Genomic DNA, 22,258 nt, shown 5'->3' on the forward strand with positions numbered 1-22,258 from the left:
CGAGAGTTATAGGGCCTTTGCCTTGCGTTGACCAAACACACACTTCCTCTTTCTTGGCGCAGTACAGCAGCCCATCGCAGGCTCTTATCGCAACGGCAGGCGACACGGAGGCAGAGATAGTCTGAATGCAAGCGCTGAGCTCGGAGCCAATCAGCCAGACCTTCACCGTGCCCTCAGCATCGCATGAATACAATCGTGTTTCGTCCACAGCTAAGCCAGTGACCGGTTGACTGTGCCCGTCCAGGCTGAACGCGTGGCGGCGAGCGTCGGGATCGTCCAGCTCCGCGCGAACATCCCAGCAACTGATGACGGCCTCAGACTTGGCGGCAGAGAAGAGGTAGCTGCGGGGAGCATGGTGTGCAAGAAGTGTAACCGCGTGAGTGTGAGCAGCAATCCGTGCCCAGGCATTGGGCTGGTACATTTCTCTCGCCACTTGGCCTTCATCCAGCAACCAGCAGCTGATGTGCCCGGATGCGTGGCCAGCATACACCGCCACCTCCCCGTCCGCCGCCGCCACTGACTCCAGGGCGGTGAAGCCGTCTTTCGGCACGGCTCGGATCTTCCTCAGAGAGGCGCCCTCGCCACTGCTGATGTTCACACCCCACACGCGTAAGCTCTTGTCGATCGAGCCTGTCAGAACACGCGTCTTGAGCATGGTCAGACACGTCGCCGACTCCGTGTGTTTGCGCAGGACGATGCTCCTCTGCTGTTCGCTGATGTGCCAGGGATCGTAGTGAGATTTCTCACTGCTTCTCAGCCCCAGGTCCTTACACAGTTCCTCGTTCAAGCCGTGCGGAGCAATCGTCAGCACGTAATCAGTGATGGCGGTTATCGCCCGCGTCGCTGTCTGTGCCTTTTGCCGCTGTCCGGGCACGAGGTGCTTGAGTCTGACACTTGTCCGACGGCCTGGTTGGCGCTCGTCTCGAAAGTCGTCGAACAGCTTCACGGTCTCCGGCAGAGAGAACAAATCTCTCAGGAACTTGATGCACAGTCGCTTGGCCACATCAGGCTCGCCGCAGTGCACGTGATATGCAGCGACGATCGATGCCTTGGTGGCCAAGATCTTGCTGTCGATGTCCGGAACTATGCCGAACGCGGAGCGTGCGTTTCGCAGTGTCTCCTCGAAAAACCATTTGGCCCGTTCTCCGGCCGCCGTCACAGAGCGGGCGTGTGCACTCTGATCGACAGCCTGTTCCTTGTCTACATCGTCATTAGGATCGTAATACTGTTGAATGAGATACGCCGACTCCAGATGGTCCAGAGCTGTGCGCAGCTCACGACATCTCAGCTCGTGAAGGTCTTCCTTGATCGACTCAAGCTCTCCCAGAAGGCTCTCGCGGAGCTGCTCAAAGCCCACTTCGTTCTCCATTCTAGCAGCCATGTGTTTCTTGAGCACGCCCCAGGCGACGCGCATTCCCACCGCAGCCACACTGCCCACAGCCTCCATTGAACCTCGTCAACTCGACAGCCTTTCCAAAAAAATAACTCAGTTTATACGCGTGTACCGATTGTGCGGGAGGATCTCAGCCGGGCTACCCAGTCACCGAGACTCCTGCACTGTAATCCACGGGAAAGTAATTAGTTACTCGCAGTTTTCGTAACTGCTGGAGTCGTGAGCTTGATCTCAAGCAGTGGAGTCCAGGACTGACCGCCGAACAGGTCAATAGCCCGGGTTGAAACTGACAAAGTAACCACCGCTAGTACATTGTAGTTTCAGAGATCAAGGCAGCCCTTGAGTTGACCGACATGTCAAGGTTTGAGCATTGCTAAACTGACTGTGCGGAAGACTGCAGTACAGACTCGTTCTACATGATGTAGCAGAAGTAACAACGTAACGTCGTTAGTTGCGTGCAGTTCTGCACCAGCCCTACTCTTTTACCTTGGTGTTGGCCTAACGCTGCAGATGATCACAGTACACTACTGCCTATTTGCAGAAATCATCGTTAGTACTAAAGCCGGTAGCTACTACAGCTACTGAGCTAGCTGGAGAGGCCGCTGTACTGTATGCACATACTGCACTGACATAACCAGTTTACCTGCTTGCAGCCATGCAGGACGCGTCGACGACCCATAGCTCTAGCAGAGCAGCACTCAGCCTCGTGCTGTGGAAACCGAGAAGAACAACAGCTACTTCAAAGTTCTGCCCGACACGGTCCTCGTGGCTCTGGGCTAGCTGAACGCCCTGCGTATCACAGGTTGCGTTTGATGAGGCCTGCAGAAACCGCGAAGTGCCCTTTTGAAGCACCGTGCTCTGTTGCCTTATAATCATTACACAACGATTTACATGTCGCGTCTACACAATCATAGATTCATACACACAATTATATAGGCTGGCCCAGCTCGAAAGTGGGAGAGAAAACTGAGAGTTCTAAAAGTAAAGGGACTTCACCTGTCTCGGGCCACTCGGGTTATTGTAGTGGCAGTGCTTGTGCTTGCAGACTACTCAGCAGGACCACTCTGTAAGTCTGTATGCATGGTATGCAGTCTGATTCAAGGTCAGGGTTCGTTGGGTGGACACATCCAGTTCGACTGCTCTTTGGAAATACATGTACTTGGTCGCTGACTTGCGGTCGGTTCGGCCAGCTCCGTTGAAACAATGATAGTAGACGGGAGAAGAGCGAGCCCGAACGGTTATGAGTAGATCTACCAATGACAATGTGTACTGAGTCTGTAGCATTCAGTCACGCCCCACGCAAGAACGCCAGTATAACAATTAACAAAGTTGGCCTGCTTACTTCAAGCACAATCTTAGTGGCTGGATGAGAGGCCCACTTGAATTGTTTTATTAGGGCAAGGTCAATGAAGAAGCTAACGTAATAATTATTACACTTCAAGTTCTCAAGTAACCTCGGTACATGTACTACTAGGGAATGTGAGACTGCTAGTCTTTGCAAGTACATGTACATCATTATTTTTATAACAGAAAACGAAAAGATGCCAACCCTACAAGTACAAGGACTCAAACCCGATTGAGTGGGACGTTGCTTATCACGACATGATTCACGAGGAATGCTCTAGCCACTTGAGCTATGACTATGAGACGAAGCTTGTTCCAGCTACATGTACATAATCATTATCTGTGTCAATATTTTTCAAAACGAAACTCTCCTGGATCATGGACCCACCCATATTATAAAGGATGGGTAAATGGTTCAAATGGACGGCCAGGGAGATAGCGGTAGCAACTTCGGGGAAAGTTACAGAATGGCTCAGACCACGCAGTGGTCTGATATCAGCTGCATCGAACCTTCGACTCAGCGAACCGGCAAGAAAGCGTTACACCCTTCTCAATACACACGTAACACAGTTTTTCACTCCTCAACAGTTGACTTGCAAGCTTGAGTTGGCAGAGGAAGGTTGTGTCTGGAGAGAGCAACACTAGCGCTCTCCTGGCCAAACCATCACCAGGGATACAAACTGAATGAGAGACAATCCGTTCCCAGCGCGACAAACACCTCGTGAACACCAGATAAGGACCTTAGGTGTGGGTCCTCTTCACTCAGTACTACTACTAGTACTACACTAGTCTACAGTAGAGACAGAGTTGCGAGCTGTATTCCCGGTGCCGAAAGGCGGGCTCAAACCCCAGTGCTGGTTCCCACTATGGCAACTAATACTTACTTCGGCAAGTTCCCCAAGCCTAACCCCTAAGACGAAGTGAATACTGTCTGTAGTAGTCATACTGGTCGAAGTAGAAACAAAACTAAAAAACAACAACAACAACAACAACAACAACAACAACAACAACAACAACAACAACAACAACAACAACAACAACAACAACAACAACAACAACAACAACAACAACAACAACAACAACAACAACAACAACAACAACAACAACAACAACAACAACAACAACAACAACAACAACAACAACAACAACAACAACAACAACAACAACAACAACAACAACAACAACAACAACAACAACAACAACAACAACAACAACAACAACAACAACAACAACAACAACAACAACAACAACAACAACAACAACAACAACAACAACAACAACAACAACAACAACAACAACAACAACAACAACAACAACAACAACAACAACAACAACAACAACAACAACAACAACAACAACAACAACAACAACAACAACAACAACAACAACAACAACAACAACAACAACAACAACAACAACAACAACAACAACAACAACAACAACAACAACAACAACAACAACAACAACAACAACAACAACAACAACAACACAAAGCAACAGATAGCAGCGTGAGTCAGAGTCGCTCGTGGATAGGTCGAGGAGGACCGTCGCCTCAGGCATTCGCAACGCAGCCTGTCAACTCCAAACAAACATCGCAGGCCTGTGCTGGGCACAACAGTACGAGGTCAGTGGCGGTAGCGACTTTGGCGGAAAGTCGGTTGTTCCTCACACCAGAGCTCAGCTCACACTTTCAATTTTCCGAACTAACTTGTTACTTGGGTTCGGCCGCCGCGGCATGACCGATAGGCGATACAAACACATCCAGAAAGAATGCCCAAAGTGTCAGAATGCTGAAATTCGTCTCCCGAGTGTTATTGAAGACCAAAGTGTAGTGTCCACATCTCGCTTTGCTTGGGAAAGCTTAGCAAAAACAAGATTCTACGATCGTGCGCCTTTACCTTCTTCAAGCTAAGGGTGCTTTCTTATTTTCTCTAGCTTCTCCTGGAATTCAGTGGAAGAAACTGGGAAAATTGAAAGATAGTCCGGCGTCCATATACATGTACATGTACTTCCAAAAAGTAGTATTTTAATTTTTTGGAATGGTCTCTTCAAGCTGCGGTCTGCCAATTGAAGATTAAATATCAAGAAACTGTAAAAACAAGCGAGGAGATGGTTAATTGTTCCATTTATTATTTCACTAGGGCAATCGCCACAGACTATGACTCTATGAGTCTCTTTACAGAGTACTGGATCTAACATTACCCTAGGTAACTACTGCGTGAAATGAACTTTCGGAAATGAAGAAAAGGAGGCTGCATTATGTGTCGTGAAAGAGATGGAAAACGCTCAAACTTGGCAATACCTACCAGTTCAAGGGAGAGCAATTGGATGGATAGTTTGCATCTTGATGACACAATTTTTAGTACATTTCCATTTTCGTGAAGATGTTCCATCAGAATCATTGGACGTCACTTCAGTGATGAAAGGTTTTCAACAAATTGTTGAGGGGTTCAAAGTAGAGCACAGCAACTTGTTGGTATGTAGAAATGCACCTTGGGCATCAATAACTAAGCTTGCAAACTGAGCAGCTTCCATCAAACCGTGCAGCAGAATAAACTGGTCTGTTGATCGTACAGCTAGCGGTCAGCCACAGAGAACCAACAAATGACTGAAATGAAGGGACACCTGGGGGGGGGGGGGGGGGGGGTAACGCTGGTAGCACTACAGGTCAGGTACCTACAACAACAGCAACAAAGAAAAACACAGAGATAGATAGAGGAACGCCTGTCAAGTTCGGAGTCCTCCCTTGGCTAGTTGAATAACTCGACAATTATATTTTTAACAGGATTTAATACTATCCGCTGCATCTTGTGCATCCCACTGTACACATTCGGAAATGTCAACAAAGCAGTGTCGTGTGTGTACACATCGAGTTTTTGAGTATCTGGCTTGCTGGTCCCACTGGTGTGTCTTTCAATGCACACAAGCTACATTGTGCATGTTTACGAGTTGTTTACGAGTTGTTGGCCACCTTCTAAATACATGTACACACAATTAGGTGTCATCAATCAGGGAGCTCCTCGGAACAACAACAGAGAAAGAAACGCCTGCTGCACCAAGCATGCGCATAAGGCAGGTCATTGTATCACGTCTCTACGTAGCAATGCTACCACTACTACTGTAGTTACACAAAAACCAGTTGGCATGCTAGTACTACCGTACTGGCAATATATGTTGCCGCAGTGAGGCCATGATGCGTTACATTGGCACATGTTTGCCGCACGCAGGGCGTTACATGCAAAGTCGCACAGGAGCCGTTACACAGGTTTCTATATTGCCGCAGTCCTTTTTTTTTGCTATTGCAGGACTTCCTGCTGCGTCCAGTTTTTTCACCACGCGGTTCACGTGCTTTCACAGTTTTCAGCCTTTTTTGCAATGAAAAGATCGCCGCACCCCGCCGGACGCGCGTTACGAACTCAACGAAAATTTGTCGCACTAGCCTGGTCGCGCGTTACGCCGCACCCCCCTGCGTTACGCGTTACGCGGCAACATAATTATAATTATTGCCAGTACGGTAGTATGCTTTCCCCACTTGCTGACAAAGCAAGCACACATAGAACTAGACACTCGGACAGTGCTTGGGCATCACAATGTGGCAACCCAAGCCCAAGGGGATTAGGAAAACATTGAAAACGGCTGTGCAAAACTCTTTTATTATAGAGGTTGCTACGCATCATCTATTCATATCAACTGCCATTACAAGTGCTGGCTTGCCACTCAATACCCAAACCTGCAAGAAAATGGCATTCGAATGATTCAACCCATGTCTTCTTACTCATCGCCTTTACCTCTAATCCCTGTCTCCAGTCAGGAGGTAAGGCACCCAATCCCAGATGAGTATCCCTGGGACAACAGTTTTTGTCGCGGTAGTATTTCTGTATCTGACAGATGGAGGAAAAATCTACTGCCAGCGCCTTTTTAAAGGGGAAGTTAAGGCAAAAATCAAAATTTCACCAGTTGTAGTCTTCGGGGTGCTGAGTCGAATGGTCTTGGTCCGAGAAAGCTGAGACGCTCCCTTCCTACTTGAATCCCAATCGAACTCGCGCACTTCCACCGAAACTGGGTGACTGCGCCCTACGAGATGGGGATTTGTATGCAAAATGTCACTAAAAGCGCCATTTCGTTCTTATAAAAGCACGGATGACTGCGATTGGCCCATATGTTGTAGTCTTTTGGACGCTGAGTCGACTGGTTTTGGTCCGAAAAGGCTGCGATGCAGCGTTCCTCCTTTATTCCCAATCGAACATGGTTGAAGAAGCGGTCACGTGCTCCTGGGTGCCAAAATCACCTGGTCACCACGCCAGCAGGCGACAACTTTCACACCAAGGTTCAACTCGAGTGACAGGACTGCACCCAAAAAAGGTCAAAACAGGCTGTAAGTTGTACCCTGCAGGCACGGTGACCAGGTGACTGGTGTACGCAGGAGCACGTGACCGCTTGTTCAACCTTGTTCGATTGGGAATTAGGGGCGAACGCTGCATCGCAGCCTTTTCAGACCAAAACCAGTCGACTCAGCGTCCAAAAGACTACAACATATGGGCCAATGGCGGTCATCCGTGCTTTTATAAGAACGAAATGGCGCTTTTAGTGACATTTTGCATACAAATCCCCATCTCGTAGGGCGCAGTCACCCAGTTTCGGTGGAAGTGCGCGAGTTCGATTGGGATTCAAGTAGGAAGGGAGCGTCTCAGCTTTCTCGGACCAAGACCATTCGACTCAGCACCCCGAAGACTACAACTGGTGAAATTTTAATTTTTGCCTTAACTTCCCCTTTAAATGTCCAGTCCCTTCAGTGAAATGTCCTTGGAAAAGATCGTGATGGACCCAATCACTCACCATGATTAGTTTTGGTCTCATGCCTCAGGAGGGTCCAGCAACAGTTACTGCTCAAAGTGAGAGCGTTTGTGTGGGTACATGACTTCGATGATATCCAGGAAGGTGGTGAAGTACGCCCGGCCACCCGGCAGGAGGTACACGTCAGCAGGTCCTCATTGTGCTCTCGACTTCCGTCGTTCTTTTCGCGCAGGCGCAGCTTGTCGATCGAATCCGCGCCCGGAAGCAGCCGCTTTGCAATCATCTTGTTCCGGAGCGTACTTGCTGGCAGCGATAGGATTCACCCGCGATACCGATCAGTGGGGAAGTCTGGGTGCTTCCAGGGGTCTAGGGAAAAAAAGTGATGGACAAGAACACAAATTCGTGAGCAATCTTATAAATCAACTGGCTGCCACATGTTCACATAAGCAAAACAAGTCTGTGCATGGAGTATCACTGGCAACGCCTTGTTAGCCGACGCACAAATGCACCGCTGGGTTGTACGGAAAAGGTAATAAGAAATTCGAGTGGCATAAGGCGTTTTCGGATGGTCCGGTCACCCACCTGACGTACAACATTACCCGTGCGGGGGGGGGGGGGGCAGCTTGGCTGATATGTTTCCGAAATTTAGACCCCAAATCAGTTTATCTTATTGATTCGCAGGGTACCCAGGGAAAGGAGTGGTACTGTCAATAACGTTGTGGCAGTGCTGCAAATTAACAAATTTCCGGCGAATATTTATTTTTATTTTCGGCTGTTATCGGCCTAAAAAATTTTGTAGCCAAAATTTCGTGTTTCAAGTTTCGGTATTGCAGTGTATACAGGCAGCAGCGGTACAGGTTAACATTTTAATGTGGCTCGCAAAATGTGTTTTAAGCCTGACAGGCTGAAATTCAAACGTCCTGAAAATGTGTGGACTTACAGCAGTGTGTCTGAAACCCATCGACAATGTGCCTGCAACCTTTGGTTACTTCTCTGTAGGTGCTGCCGTACACTCTGATTTTCTTTTGATAGTACATGGGAGAACAGATCATGCTGCACGGCAATCGAGAATCGAAGATTTGCTCAAAAGCAGACTCTCCTCGCTCACTCACTGACAGACACTGAATTGGAATCTGAAGCCAGATGGTCGCTCAGGCAGTTCCAGTGTTCCAATGCGCTTCCTAGGTCTCCACATGCCATGACTACAGAAACCAGAGCAGAGCGCACATCTAGCACACGATGATGGCTGGAATACATGTAGACGGATGCATTTTCACCACCTTCGTGCAGTGCAGCGGCTGAGTGTGGTGCTCACAGCCAATGCTTACCCGAGTGCTGTGTAAGTCTTGGCACCGTGGCATGCATTGTAAGATCTTCCATAGTTTGATGGTGGTAATGTTGTCTATGCAAAGGTCAGGAATGGATAATCTTTAGAATTCTTCACCAATCTTCGTTGCAACGAAGAGAACGCAGTTCACCTGTACACCGTTCTAATGTCTCTGTACTGGCTGTAGTGTTAGCTCCGAGGTGTTGGTATGTCTCTGTATTCTGTAGTGTTAGCTTCGAGCTGTTGGTATGTCTCTGTACTGGCTGTAGTGTTAGCTCCGAGCTGTTGGTGTGTCTCTGTATTCTGTAGTGTTAGCTCCGAGGTGTTGGTATGTCTCTGTATTGGATTGTCTATAGCTATCCTCACTGGCTTATTGTTGTTGTTGTTGTTGTTGTTGATTTTTATTTTTACTTCGCAAGGCCAAACGGGCAATGGTGCCCAATTCTATGGAAGCGAAAGCTTGTCAGTAGGGACCGGCTGATTCTGCTCGAAAAGGTGGCAGATTCTGCTCGTGAAATTGGCAGAACCATACAAACCTTATGGCGGGCAATTCCTCGAATTCTGCTCCATTTCTTTATCCACATACCAAACATGCATGAAACTTACCAGAAAAAGTGCCGAATTCTGCCAATTTTTCTGTCGGCAGAATCCGCCGGACCCTACTTGTCAGACGTGATCTCCGCCACCTCGATGTTAACTATGCTAAGCCCAAGATTTACAAACCGACCAAACATAAAACATTGGCAGCAGCCTCGTCAAAGTCACCAACTGTTGCCGCTTCGCTGCCTACATACTGATAGATTAGAGCCTGAGCTATGTAAAAAGAAGTCTGCGAGGCTGCCATTCAGGCTATAAATACATGTGCAGCACATCCGTTTTCACATGCGGAAACAGCATGCGTGCGTCCCCCAGTCATGAACAATTACATGTTACTGACTGTACGTTGGTTCACTTCATGTCATGGTGACGTATTGGATGTTGGTTGCCTCACTGCTTTCTCTCCTCTCACCTCTCGCCCAAGCCATTCAGCACAAGCAAGGCTGTGGACGCAGCGTAGTCCTGCTACACTTCAAGTTCAACGCGGAAATGCTTTAATATGATGATATACATGTACAGCACATACACAGCATACATGTGTTCAGATTTGAACATATGGTAACATATGCAAGACATAATGCTCTCCAAAGCGGAGTCCGACCGCCATGCCATGGGTGAAGATGATTGTTGTTCCGCCTGATATGCAACTACCCAGCGTTCCGTGACTTATTTTAGACCATGTGAGGCTAGATCTAGTGCCAGTGGTTCGCTAGCTGGTTGGTTTCCACAAATACAGTGGTGCAGTCTGGACCAGCGCTTTCCAAATGGCGTGGGCGTTTCAATCCAGTTCGGTATCTTCTTCCTCATTATTACCCTACCATTTGGTGCGAGTCTTGGTGAAGGACTCAGAGCAGTCTTCTTCCCGCGAAACCCTCTGAACTCTCCGTGTAATTTGAGCATTTGGCGTCCTTTTGTAGAACACTCGCACATATGCTGTGTTAGTCCGAGCCGCAGTGCCCAAATCAGTGGTGAAGCTGGAGCCCGAGACGCGACGGACTGACCTGCACTGCTTCCAAGTAAGTAATTTCGTAGTGTGACTGGGAAGTACATGCAGTGATTACCGGCGGGAACTTCACACAGACGTCCATTAGGGGATGGTTCTTCGAAGGTTGGAGACCATGGCAGGAAGGCTTTGTGTGCATGCCTTTGCACGTGTGATGGATTACGTCATGGTTGTAGTGTTACTGGTAAGCACCGAAATCGTGGCGGGCAGTAGCGAGCCATTCCGGGATGTCATTGCCTTTCCACTACAACCAATTCCATACGAAGTCGAGCTACCAAATGGAGAGCAAATTCAATCACCGATGGCAATGGTAACGGAGGCAGTGATGTTCCGAGAAAACAGTAGAAGCGAGTACACACCACATTTGATGTATATGTACAAGCTATACCACGGCGCAACAGCTTACTTGGAGGTGGCTGTGTACGATGTCAGCTATATGGGAGGTCAAACATGGCACTTGCTGGAACGTGAAGTAGACTTGAGCAAGGCTCTGGATGCAAGATGTTCGTCTTCTTCCTTCTCGCTCATGCCAAGCATCGCTGTGTCTCCATCCAGACATCAGGTCATAATGCATGGTTGGGGCCCTGGTGAATGTGGAGAGCTGTTGCTGATGTACGACAGTGATAGGAATACCAGGGTCATTCGCGCACAGCAGAAACAGAGGAATCCCCCCATTGGAGAGCTAGGAACAGCTCTGGTCACCATTTCCGCACCAAGCGCTGGCAGAGGGAATTACATGTATCGGAGCTCTCCATTCTACCTGGTTTCATTCGGAGGGTGTGCATGGCATGGCTACCAGCCAGAAACACGCAAGTGTTCGAATTACTCCGACGGCCTGCACCAGGTACTGGTACGGGTGACCGAGGAACAGGACGATGACGGTGTCGCACAATGGGAACACATCCAGCTGAATGAAACCCAGAAGCCTGAAAGTCGAGTATTCGCCAGGCTCTTCGCAGATGGCAATGCCTCCCTTGTACTGTTTGGTGGATGGAAGCCGCTTGGACGTTGGAATGGCATTGCTATTTTGGATGTTTGGAGATTTGACCTTTCATCGCGGATGTGGATAGACCTGGGTGCTGTTTTCCTGAAACGATGGGAAGCCTATAATACCAAACGGGGTCCAGACTCGCTTGATATCATGGCATCCTATCAAGCCTCACGCAGAACATTGGTCATTTACGACAACTTCAGACGCAATGGTTGCCTTGCCATTGTTTGCTACCTTTGGGAAGCCTCTGCCAGCTGTGCTAGGGCTTCGGTGCGCTCGTCGTCCCTGTTTTTCTCAGGCCTCTGCTGGGTGAACCTGGCATCAGGGACGTCATCTTTCTATTTCGTATCTTCGCTGGGAAGAGAGATATCATCAGTGCGCATATACATAACCATCACCAGGAATCGAACAGTTCAGCGACTGGAGCACCATGACTTGGGATTTGCGAAGGGCTTTCCGGGCTTTAAAGGAAGCTCGCGGCGGGAGGTCGCGGCCCTGCAACAGCCCATGACATCCAGTGAGAATCGAGAGTACGTCTTCTTCGGAGTAGGAGGCTTGAGTAGGAGAGAAAGCCGACCAATACGGGACTTCATTGCTGAAAACAATGCCTCAATGCCAGTGTGGATATTACGCTACAGCAATCCGAGAAGATCAGGGACGCTGTCAAGCTTTGAGTACACTCTGCTCTATCCCAAACCGGGACCAAAGGACCCACTCCGCCACTACCCTAGCGTCACGTTTGTTACAAACAAAACCGCGGTCTTATATGGTGGCTACATCAGAAGTTCAGCCAGGTCAGCTGAGCCTGATCCCAATCCGACGTGCTTCAATCTGCAGCGTCACTTTTGGACTAGAGCTGATATTGCAGCGGGTGTTGTACCTTCGCTACGACGAGAGCACGTTTCATTCCGGCACAACAGCTCTGTCATGGTTGTGCATGGAGGAATAGCGCCGTGGGACGACGTTCTGGGCGATCTTTGGATGCTCGTCATGGACGACGAACCTCGCTGCAAAGTTCGCTGGCACAACCTTACGCCTCATGTCAAGAAGGGACGTCTACCCCAGAATTTTGGTCACAGTGCAACCCACACTGACAATGCTGTAATCCTGTACGGCGGGCGAAAACCAGGCCCCTCTAAACTCACATTCGTTAGAATACAATCGTCAACTTGGGTTTCGGTAAGCGACATTCTTATTAGCCCCAGCATTCCAAACCGCTACTACCACAGCCTCTCGTTTTTCAATGCTGACCTTATTCTTCTAGGAGGATTTCGGGCTGATGGTCGAAATCAGCCACGAGCAGACTGGGCATTGCTGATGTCCTTCAAAAGAGCAGGAACTTCCATGATCGCCACCTCGACAAGATTCTTCAAAGCCGACATCGTGTCCCAATTGGTCTTTGGAGATATGGTGCTTTCCGGCTACGGGACGCACTCCAACGTGATGCTGGAGTCACATTTCAGCATTCTCAACACGACTGGACTGTGTCCTATTGGACATGAACGAGATCAAGACAACACCTGCCATCCATGTGCCAATGGGTATTACTCAGCCACTCTTCAACAACAATGTACGAAATGCAACCAATCACTGACAACCAGCAATGTGGCATCCAGTTATTGTGTTCCCGACAGCCCGTGCAAGCCACACATCTGTAACCATGGTAACTGTATCGTCGACGAAGTCAACTTCAAACATATCTGTGTATGCCAATTCGGATATCTTCCCGATGATGACTGCAAAACACCATCCATCTACCTGGCCTTGATGGCAGCTCTTGTTTTCACGTCCACTCTAACTATACTCACCATTGCTCTCATTCAGTTCTTGAGGAAGAGAAGAGCCCTCAATGCCAAGGAAATTGAATTAGTCAACACCAACCGTGACCTCTACCGTTCTAAACGAAAAATCAGTCAACTTGATCATGGAACATGCATTGCCTGGTCGGATCTGAAGATCAAGAAACAACTAGCTACTGGGAGATTCAGCAAGGTATTACTAGCTGAGCTAGGCGATATGGCTGTTGTGGTCAAGCGACTTCCAGCATTCGTTTCCAATGCCTCACCTGACGACATCTTCATCCAAGAGGCTGAAGTTCTTCGAACATTGCGTCATCCCAATATTGTCATGTTCTTTGGAGCTGGAAAGGACACAAGATCGGGCTGCCCTTTTCTAGTGATGGAATATTTAAGACGAGGCTCGCTCTACGATGTTATCCATGGTGAATCCAAAGTGATTGAACACATCGATCGACTTCGCTTTTCCCTGGATGCTGCACGCGGAATCAAGTACCTACACAGTACAAGGCCTCCAAGAATTCATCGTGATATCAAGTCAGCTAACATGCTGGTCAGTGATAAATGGGTGGTGAAAGTAGCTGACATGGAGACTACACGATTTCTGGCTATCCTACAAGCTAACACTAAGCCAAAGGAGACCTCGTCCAGTGCTGCTAACGGAGAAACAGATCACGCTAAACGCACTACATCCTTCACAAGCCAGCAATCTGATCTGCTGACAACACCCCTTCTAGCTACCACAGTGCTCAGTGATGACAGCCCTGGTATTACTCAGGACAGGCACAGAGACACAGAGGGTATGACATCGCGTATTGGAATGACGTGTGGAGTAGGCACTGATCGCTGGAGATCACCTGAATCTATCAAGAAGAATCTCTACACGGAGAAACACGATGTTTACAGGTAAGCATCAAAAACATATTTTGTAAGTCAATATTCACTACACCATGACTGAGTTACGAGAGGTACTAGTAGTAGTGGTAGAGCTTCGCTGGCCATAACTCATAAGCGACGGCCCCTGGTTCGAATCCTGGTGGTGGCAGTCAATTTTTTCTTCAGACTTTTCCGCTTGCACCTTTCTGCCGTAGAAACTAAATACTGAAGTATGTACAAAACCACAATTCAATTTTAAAAAGCTTCCCAGTTACTATTCGGAATAAGTCACAGTGAGCTTTTCTACTTCGCTTCATGCTCTGCCTAAATTTGAATAAGTTCGTTTCTCTAAAACTGACCACTTTTTGTTTCCACTGCATTCCCCTACAGTTTTGGCGTGGTCATGTGGGAGCTGAGCACTCGTCAGATACCCTATGGACATCTGCACAACTCAGAAGATGTACTTGACGAAATTGTCCGAGGCAATAAGCTGATCTTTCCACCCGATATCCGCTATGCCTATCGACATCTTGCTGAACAGTGCCTTAAGACGGATCCTGAAGAACGACCACCTATGGGGACTATTGTCCAAGAACTGATGTCACAGATTGATGCAATCTGATCCTGGAGCAGCATATGACCAAACACTGTGTTCCTCATCAGCGTTCAGCCATGAAAAAACGTAATTTGAGGCTTCTGAAGTAGACAGCGATGATGGCCATCGAATGTTCCCTGCCCCCCCCCCCCCTCCCATGTATAAGTACACCGACCCCCCCCCCCCTCCCAATTTGGAATGCACTGCCACCTGCTTACCGCCTTTCTAATTCAACTGCTGAATTTCGATCATCCATCAAGACGTTCTTAGGGTTCCCTGTAAGAAGGCGATGACGCCTGAGGGGAATTCCCTAGTAAAAATAAGAAGAATAAAAATAAATCAATAATTTCTTTGACTGGCTGTATCAGTTGCGCACTTATACCTGTTGATCAGTACCTACATGTATTATGTGCATGACTGTATATACATGTGTGCACTGTGCATCTACTGCTTACACAGCTGCATAATGCCGTTTATTATTATTTTTAAAATTTTACTTTTATTATTTTTTTCGGCAACGCAGATGATGATGATGATGATGATGACTGTATAATATACCATACTTATACATGTACATGCACCTGTATGTGGAAGGTTACCATGGTTACGGGAGATCTCTTGGCACACTCGTTATGTTTGTCTTTTGTTCTTTCTTCCTTTTTCCCTTGTACTTTTTTCTTCTTCCTCTTTTTTCTTTTTTTTCCCTTTCTCTTTTTCTTTTTGAGTATTTGCAGTCTGTGTTTTCTGTGTTTTCCTCTCTTTCGTGGAGGCTTGCTTGTTGTATTCTTGGCTTTTGTCCGTTACTTTATCGCCATCATAATATTGGGCACCATTGCCCGTTTGGTCTGCTATACAAAATAAAATTTCAACAACAACAACTCTACACCTTCTCACCTCCTTCACATTGTATTATCTAGTGATACCATAGTATTAGATTCACCTGATCATTAATTTCTAATCCTTATGCAGAACCTAAAGGTAACACTAAAGATGTAAAATTAATATCTGTATGTCGTGAGGAAATCAAGCGGCGTTCTCAAGTAGAAGGTTAGTGATTGAGTCTTTGAGAATCACTGTATGTTCTTGGAGACTAACTCAAGAAAAGAACACGTTTCAGGCTGCTCACAAAAAAAACGAGTCTCAATCCACATTTTTCAAAACTTTTCCACGGCTCTAGTCCGGCCAGTGGCTGCTCATCCGGCGGGATGAAGGCAACAAGGAACTAAACAAGCTCAGTAAAGGACGTTTACAGCGGAGATGGCATATACACAGCACAAAGAAGAGTAGCCAGAAACAACACGGTGAATGCATGACCTAGTAGTACACACAGAAGGAATGGCAAAATGAGGTGCAAGTGCAAAGAAACCAATTTGCAAACAATAGTGCGATGTATTGCGACAACAAATGACAATCAATGGACAAAACCAACCAGTTGTTGACGACCTGCGAAACGACCTAATCGTGCAATTTTTTTAATTGTTCCTGTTTGCATAGGCTTGGCCTGGTGTGGATGTAGACAGTTTTACTTCTGGCTACTTTTCTTTAAGCTCTGGAAAGTCGCATTGGCAAGGTACAGGCATCAGAGCTCCGACTGTTGCAAGTGTCAATCGGCATTTGAATCGACCTTAATTGTGAATGGCCGACGGTCCTCAGCGCTTGTTCAGCACCTCCATGAGCGACACGGCGACTGTCTCATCCCCTCAGCGTCTTCTGCGCGCTACCTCGGCGTTCACCTTGACAATCGCCTAGACTGGGACACCCATGTAAACTATGTGGTCACCAAGGTTGCCAAGAAAATTGGCGCCTTGTGGCGGGCACGCCGAAGCCTATCAAGACGCTCTCGTCAGGTGTATGTGAAGGCGGTCATAATGCCCAACCTGTTTTATGGCTCCTGCTGCTTTTCAGCCGCAATGCGAGAGGGTCAACTGAAACGACTGCAAACCGCGCAAAACAGAGCCATCCGCTGTATCGGTGGCAACCCGCCCCGGACAGCCATGCAGCCGCTGCTCACTGCTCACTCCCTGTACCATGTCAGCGAGCTCTACAGGCAGAAAATATTGATCACCATCTGGCGGTGCATCCACGCCCGCACCAGCCCTGTGCTCGCCCAGCTTCTGACCCCGGCACAAGGCACCCCTACCCGCCATCAGCAGTCAAATGGCCTACTGTTCTGTAGGTTTTGCACAAGAACTCTCCAATTTTGAGTTGCAATATTGGCAACTTTTGAGCTTTTTCTGAAAATATGGATGCGATTTCAGCAACTAGCACGGGTACGAGTTTGCTGTCGCAGCATCGCTGCATTTCTGCTATTTCTGCTCCCTGTTTTGTAGGTTTTGCACAAGAACTCTCCAATTTTGAGTTGCGATATTGGCAACTTTTGAGCTTTTTCTGAAGATATGGATGCGATTTCAGCAACTAGCACTTGTTTTGGCACGGTTGCGAAAAGCATAAGTTGCGAAAAACTATGGCATCTTTGGGAAAGGGCTACTCATAGCCTACCTCACGACCTTCTGCTTTCTTTCTTCATCACTTGTATCTTGCAGGTATATCATCCCGTGACGACCGCATTGAAGTCTGAATTTGAAGTGTGAAGATGCTTCAGCAACCAAATCGTACTTTTCCATTGCTTTCATTGTGCTTCTACTGTGCATGTGTGTAACTTGTGGGGTAAACATGTGATGACATTGTACGCTGGCGACACGGTCAGATGTTGTCCATGCGTCTAACGTACACCTGCATGTTATGCATTGAAAACCGGGATTTGCCACTTGCGATCCAGGGACGAGTATCAGGTCAGCTTTGTCCTGTGTGGGCTGTATCAGATTGCTGTTCACTTCTCTATCTGTTGGATGTGTGACTTTCTGCAAGTTTCTGATGTATGATGGCCACTTCCTTGCTTGTCACTTTGTGTATTACATTCTGTATTCGCTGCTTCCATGGTGTGGTCTGCAAACTGCAATCCTTGGGCAAATGTCATGTTTGCTATGTTGTGCTATGGCCGTCAGCTTGTCTACACGCTGTAGTTGAATTATTTTTGTTTCACAACTGACTTCCTCAAGTACGGTGGCCACTGCTTTGCATGGCATTATACATGAAGAATTTCCTGTTTGTGTCGTGTGCATGTGCGTATGTGTGCGTGGCCACGTGTGTGTGCCGTGTGTATACGCATGTTTGTGTATCTGTGTGCGGGGTAGCGAGGTGGGGAGGGCTGGTATGTATCAGTGTGTTATTGCAGTCTCATGGCTACATACAGTACATCGTGCGCGTGGTCATGTTTACCTTCGGGGTTGGGGTGGGGAGGGAACGGAAAAAGAACTGAAATTATCCATATAAAAACCGCTCTGTGAGCGGTTCTGAAAACCCTTTACTGGTACTGCCCCGTCGTAAAAGTAAGAAATTAGAACTGGCCCATTGTTCCCCCAAATGCGAACTGATCCACCTAAATCGCGAATGACGGGACCCGAACGCACCAGTAGCACGAGGTTCCTACCTGTGGATGCAGATGGGGACGTTGGTCCGGACCATAGGCCATGTACTGTACTAGCGGTAGGTGGTGTTACCCTATGATAATTGCTCTGTCCCCGGGGAAATTGCGGAAAAAAATCGCAAAAAACGCGGGGGGGAAACGCGGCATAAAATGGCATAATTTGCGGTGAATTTGCGGTGAATAATATTTATGTGCGGCAATTTTCAGTGAGTATGTAGTGAAATCAATCAGTTACAAGTCTCTGGTGTAAGCACTCGTCATAATTTGAGTAAAAAGCCGCCACCATGAGACGTTGCTGACCGAACAGCGCACTGTGTGTACGTGTAAAGCAATTAACAAAAAAGTTCAAAAAACGCGGGAAAATCGCGGAAAACGTGATCTTTTAAAAAATCGCAAAAAAACGCGGAAAAAAACGGGGCCGCGGAATCGCAATTTTCCCCGGGGACAGATTGCTGTCCTGTGCCCTCCCGACCTCGTGCTACTGGTGCGTTCGGGTCCCGTGACTCCCGTCATTCGCGATTTAGGTGGATCAGTTCGCATTTGGGGGGACAATGGGCTAGTTCTAATTTCTTACTTTTACGACGGTGCAGTACCAGTAAAGGTTTTTCAGAACCGCTCACAGAGCGGTTTTTATATGGATAATGTAGATAGCGAGCTATTTCGCCCATATACATGTACAGTGTATACAGATATAGGCCTGTCCTCATCAGTACTAGGCATATGCGGAGAATGCCGGCAGAAAAATTGGCAGAATTCGGTACTTTTTCTGGTAAGTTTCATGCATGTTTGGTATGTGGATAAAGAAATGGAGCAGAATTCGAGGAATTACCCGCCATAAGGTTTGTATGGTTCTGCCAATTTCACTGCTTTTCGAGCAGAATCTGCCACCTTTTCGAGCATTATCCGCCAATGCCTAATCAGTACAGCTACGAGTTTTAAAAAAAGGGTAAGTTAAGCCTAAAATCAAAGTTTTCACCAGTTGTAGTCTTCGGGGTTTTGAGTCGAATTGTCTTGGTCCGAGGAAGCTGAGACGCTCCCTACCTCCTTAATTCCCAATCGGAATCGCGCACGAAACAAAATACAAAAGACAAGACCCATAAGACATGTTTAATGTACTTGAGTAAGACAACCAAGTTTACATAGAATCATGCCTTGGGAAGCAGTTGCTCAGGGTATACAACATGTAGACAGCCTAATTGTATTTTTTTTATTTTTTACTTTTGAACACTCACGGCATGATGAACTAAAATGTGGGGAAGAACTCGACACAATGTATACACAAGACTATAATAATAGTGCTGCGCTGCTATAAAAAGCAGATGTGTTTATTGTGTAGTGATCGTGCTGAAAACAACCTACATGTACATGGCCAGCTAGGGACAGTGAGAATGAATGATAGATGTATGGTTAGAGCTGCTACCTGTGTGCCAGACATACATGTACATTTTATGAAGAAGTCCTCCACACACACACGCACACACACACACACACACACCACACCACACCACCACCACACACATTCTACTGGAATAGCAAGATATCAGTTATGCCCTGCGGTAGGGATAGTTCACTGATCGCGGCCGCAACTCCATTTACATGGCTCTGGCATGCCCTGAGGATGGTGGTTCGACACAGCTGTAACAAAGATCTTGGTGGTCTAGCTGGTGTTAGTACATCGGCTGCACTGACTTTACGCCGTTCCTGGTCCAGATGAATACCACACTTGCAAGACGGACCGTCATGAAGACGGCCGTCCACGAATGGGATGTGCCTTATGTACCTTATACCGGGTATGCCATCAGCGAAGAAAAGCAACTTGAATACATTATCGTCTACTGACTTACAGCAAAGCAATCGAAGTGTGGCCAATGGTGCGCCCACACAAATCCAGCGTGGTAGATGACCACGTTCAATAATTGGACTAGAATCAGGAAATACGAGGTGCAGATCAACGCATTCACCAAAGAGACACTGAAGCGTTGGTATTGTAGGATCTCTTCCGGGCTCTGCGGTGAACGTTTTATGAAAATTTCCAACACAAATTTTTGAAGAAAGGCGCCAATGGTCCCTAGGGATATCTTGAATAGTTTCCACATCGTTTGATGACATGCCCGTTGGGTCCGTAACCTGTTGCAATAGATAGCGCACAACATTAACTATATTAACATGATCGGTGAGAAGACCCTGTTCCTGTAGAACTGGTCGGTCATGCACAATGGACCAGCCACTGCGCAACCGAGCCGTGCACACTCTACGCAGAATTAGCAGACAAAAGTACATCTTAGCCATGATCTCCTCTTCAGTGTAGCATGGTATTTCAAGGAGAGAAGTCCACTGTTGCCAGTGCTGCATCACACTGACGTATACTGTTCTGTCAAAAACAACATTCCATCGGATGCGCCGTCTCAGGAGCTGGCCCATATCCTCATCCATGTACAGATAAGCACGAGCTGCTTCCAGAAACGGAGGTGGAAAGCGAGGTGAGGAGCAGAGAGCAAGGAACTCATTGGTGTTTCTCCGCTGACACAGAGAGTAGGTTGATATTGTTTCCATCAAATCAAGACAAAACGCTGGGCGAGGGATTATACAAGAATACTGACGCAGAGGGACTAGGGGTGATGCTCCTTGCTCGAATAAATATCTGACAATCTCCGGCTGCCTGGTCAAGACTGCAAGATGCAGCGGACTGTATAACCAACAGGAGCCATCACTAAACACTGCGGCAGGTATGTGCACATCAGCTCCACACTGCACAAGAAATTCCACCATGGCTGCACGGCTACACAAGATGGCACAATTCAGCAATGTCAGATGGGAATCCATTCCGCACGGTCCATGACATCTAGAATTTATCAGTTTTTGACGGCATGTAAGAGCACAGGCAATTGGAAGTTCAAACACAATCTTCCCGGTGGACATTGATGACTGGCCAACGTTAAGCCTGTAGTTTCTCTTTGCCTGACTATTGCGTCCACCAACACCAGCAAGTTTCGGTTTGGGATTCACAAGTCCAGCAGCTGTAACTTCTAATTCTACGCAACGCACTTCTCCGGGCGCTAATGTTGGGCACACTTCCCAGCTGTCGCTGGCAAGTGCTTCAAACGACTGCAATGCACTCTCCACTGCCTCCACCTCTCCATTGCTTACCAGTGATGTCAAGAATGTTTGCAGTCCAGTGCAATCCACAAGGGTGCAGCTTAATCCGCCTGGCTTGCCCCGAATGTCCAGAGTTATCGATGTACTGCTTTGGGTTTTGCTCATTTTCGCCCACACGAGCAATTCTTTCCGGATACGCTGCAAGCAGGTTTTGTGTCGGCAAACAGCACGGCGTGAACATCTCTCCATGATGATTGACCCGGCTTAGCACAGAGTTATACTAAAAATACAATGTCACGGATACTTATAGTGATAGTGAATAATTTTCGGGCTCTCTTGTACCGTGCGTATTTATTATGCATCGGATGTGAGACTTTCTCATCGCTACCGCGCCAGATAGTTACCGCTGGACGAGGATCGGTGTGAACAATGTGGGAGCAACGGCGAGGCAACTGACTAACTACTAATTCGGTTCTGCGTAGAATGTAGGGCTCAAACGATTAGTCCGATTAACCGGTTGCAGACCGGTTACGAAGAATTAACGGTTAACCGATAAAGATAACGGTTACGCAGTAACTTTTCAGTCAATTTTTCAAGTATCAGGTCGTTGCAAAGGGTGCACTTTCGCGGGCTGTCGCACGCGTACGCAATTTCTGGGCTGTCAACTCGGTCATATCTAGGTCTCTTGGTGTGAGAGTATGTATGAATGAGCATGCAAGAGAATGTACAAGTGTGCGTTGTACTGGTACATTTTTTGAATGAGTATAGTCAAATATACGGTTAAAAAAGAGTCCGCAGGATTGCCGTGGCTTATAGGTTATAACCGGTTAACCGACCGTTAGCTTAGCAGTTAACCGTCAGGGGTAAAACCGTGACCGTTTGAGCCCTAGTAGAATGCCCGCGGATAGGTGTCAAAACTTGTACTGTACTTCAAAGTAAAATAATGTTGAGCTGAGACT

The 22,258-nt window shown here is 47.5% G+C and overlaps 1 protein-coding gene across 1 annotated transcript; it reads left to right on the plus strand.

Annotated features, from left to right (window-relative positions):
- Positions 1–3,876: 3,876 nt before the first annotated feature.
- Positions 3,877–17,806, plus strand: LOC135820756 (uncharacterized; the record flags this gene model as incomplete). Its single annotated transcript, XM_065333822.1, has 5 exons — positions 3,877–4,361; positions 9,168–9,186; positions 10,373–10,471; positions 10,547–14,151; positions 14,512–17,806. Coding segments are annotated over 5 exons (4,440 nt in total), but the record flags the coding sequence as incomplete, so codon positions are not given.
- Positions 17,807–22,258: the final 4,452 nt, after the last annotated feature.

The sequence above is a fragment of the Sycon ciliatum genome, chromosome 1 (assembly GCF_964019385.1).
Source record: "Sycon ciliatum chromosome 1, ocSycCili1.1, whole genome shotgun sequence".
NCBI lineage: Eukaryota > Metazoa > Porifera > Calcarea > Leucosolenida > Sycettidae > Sycon > Sycon ciliatum.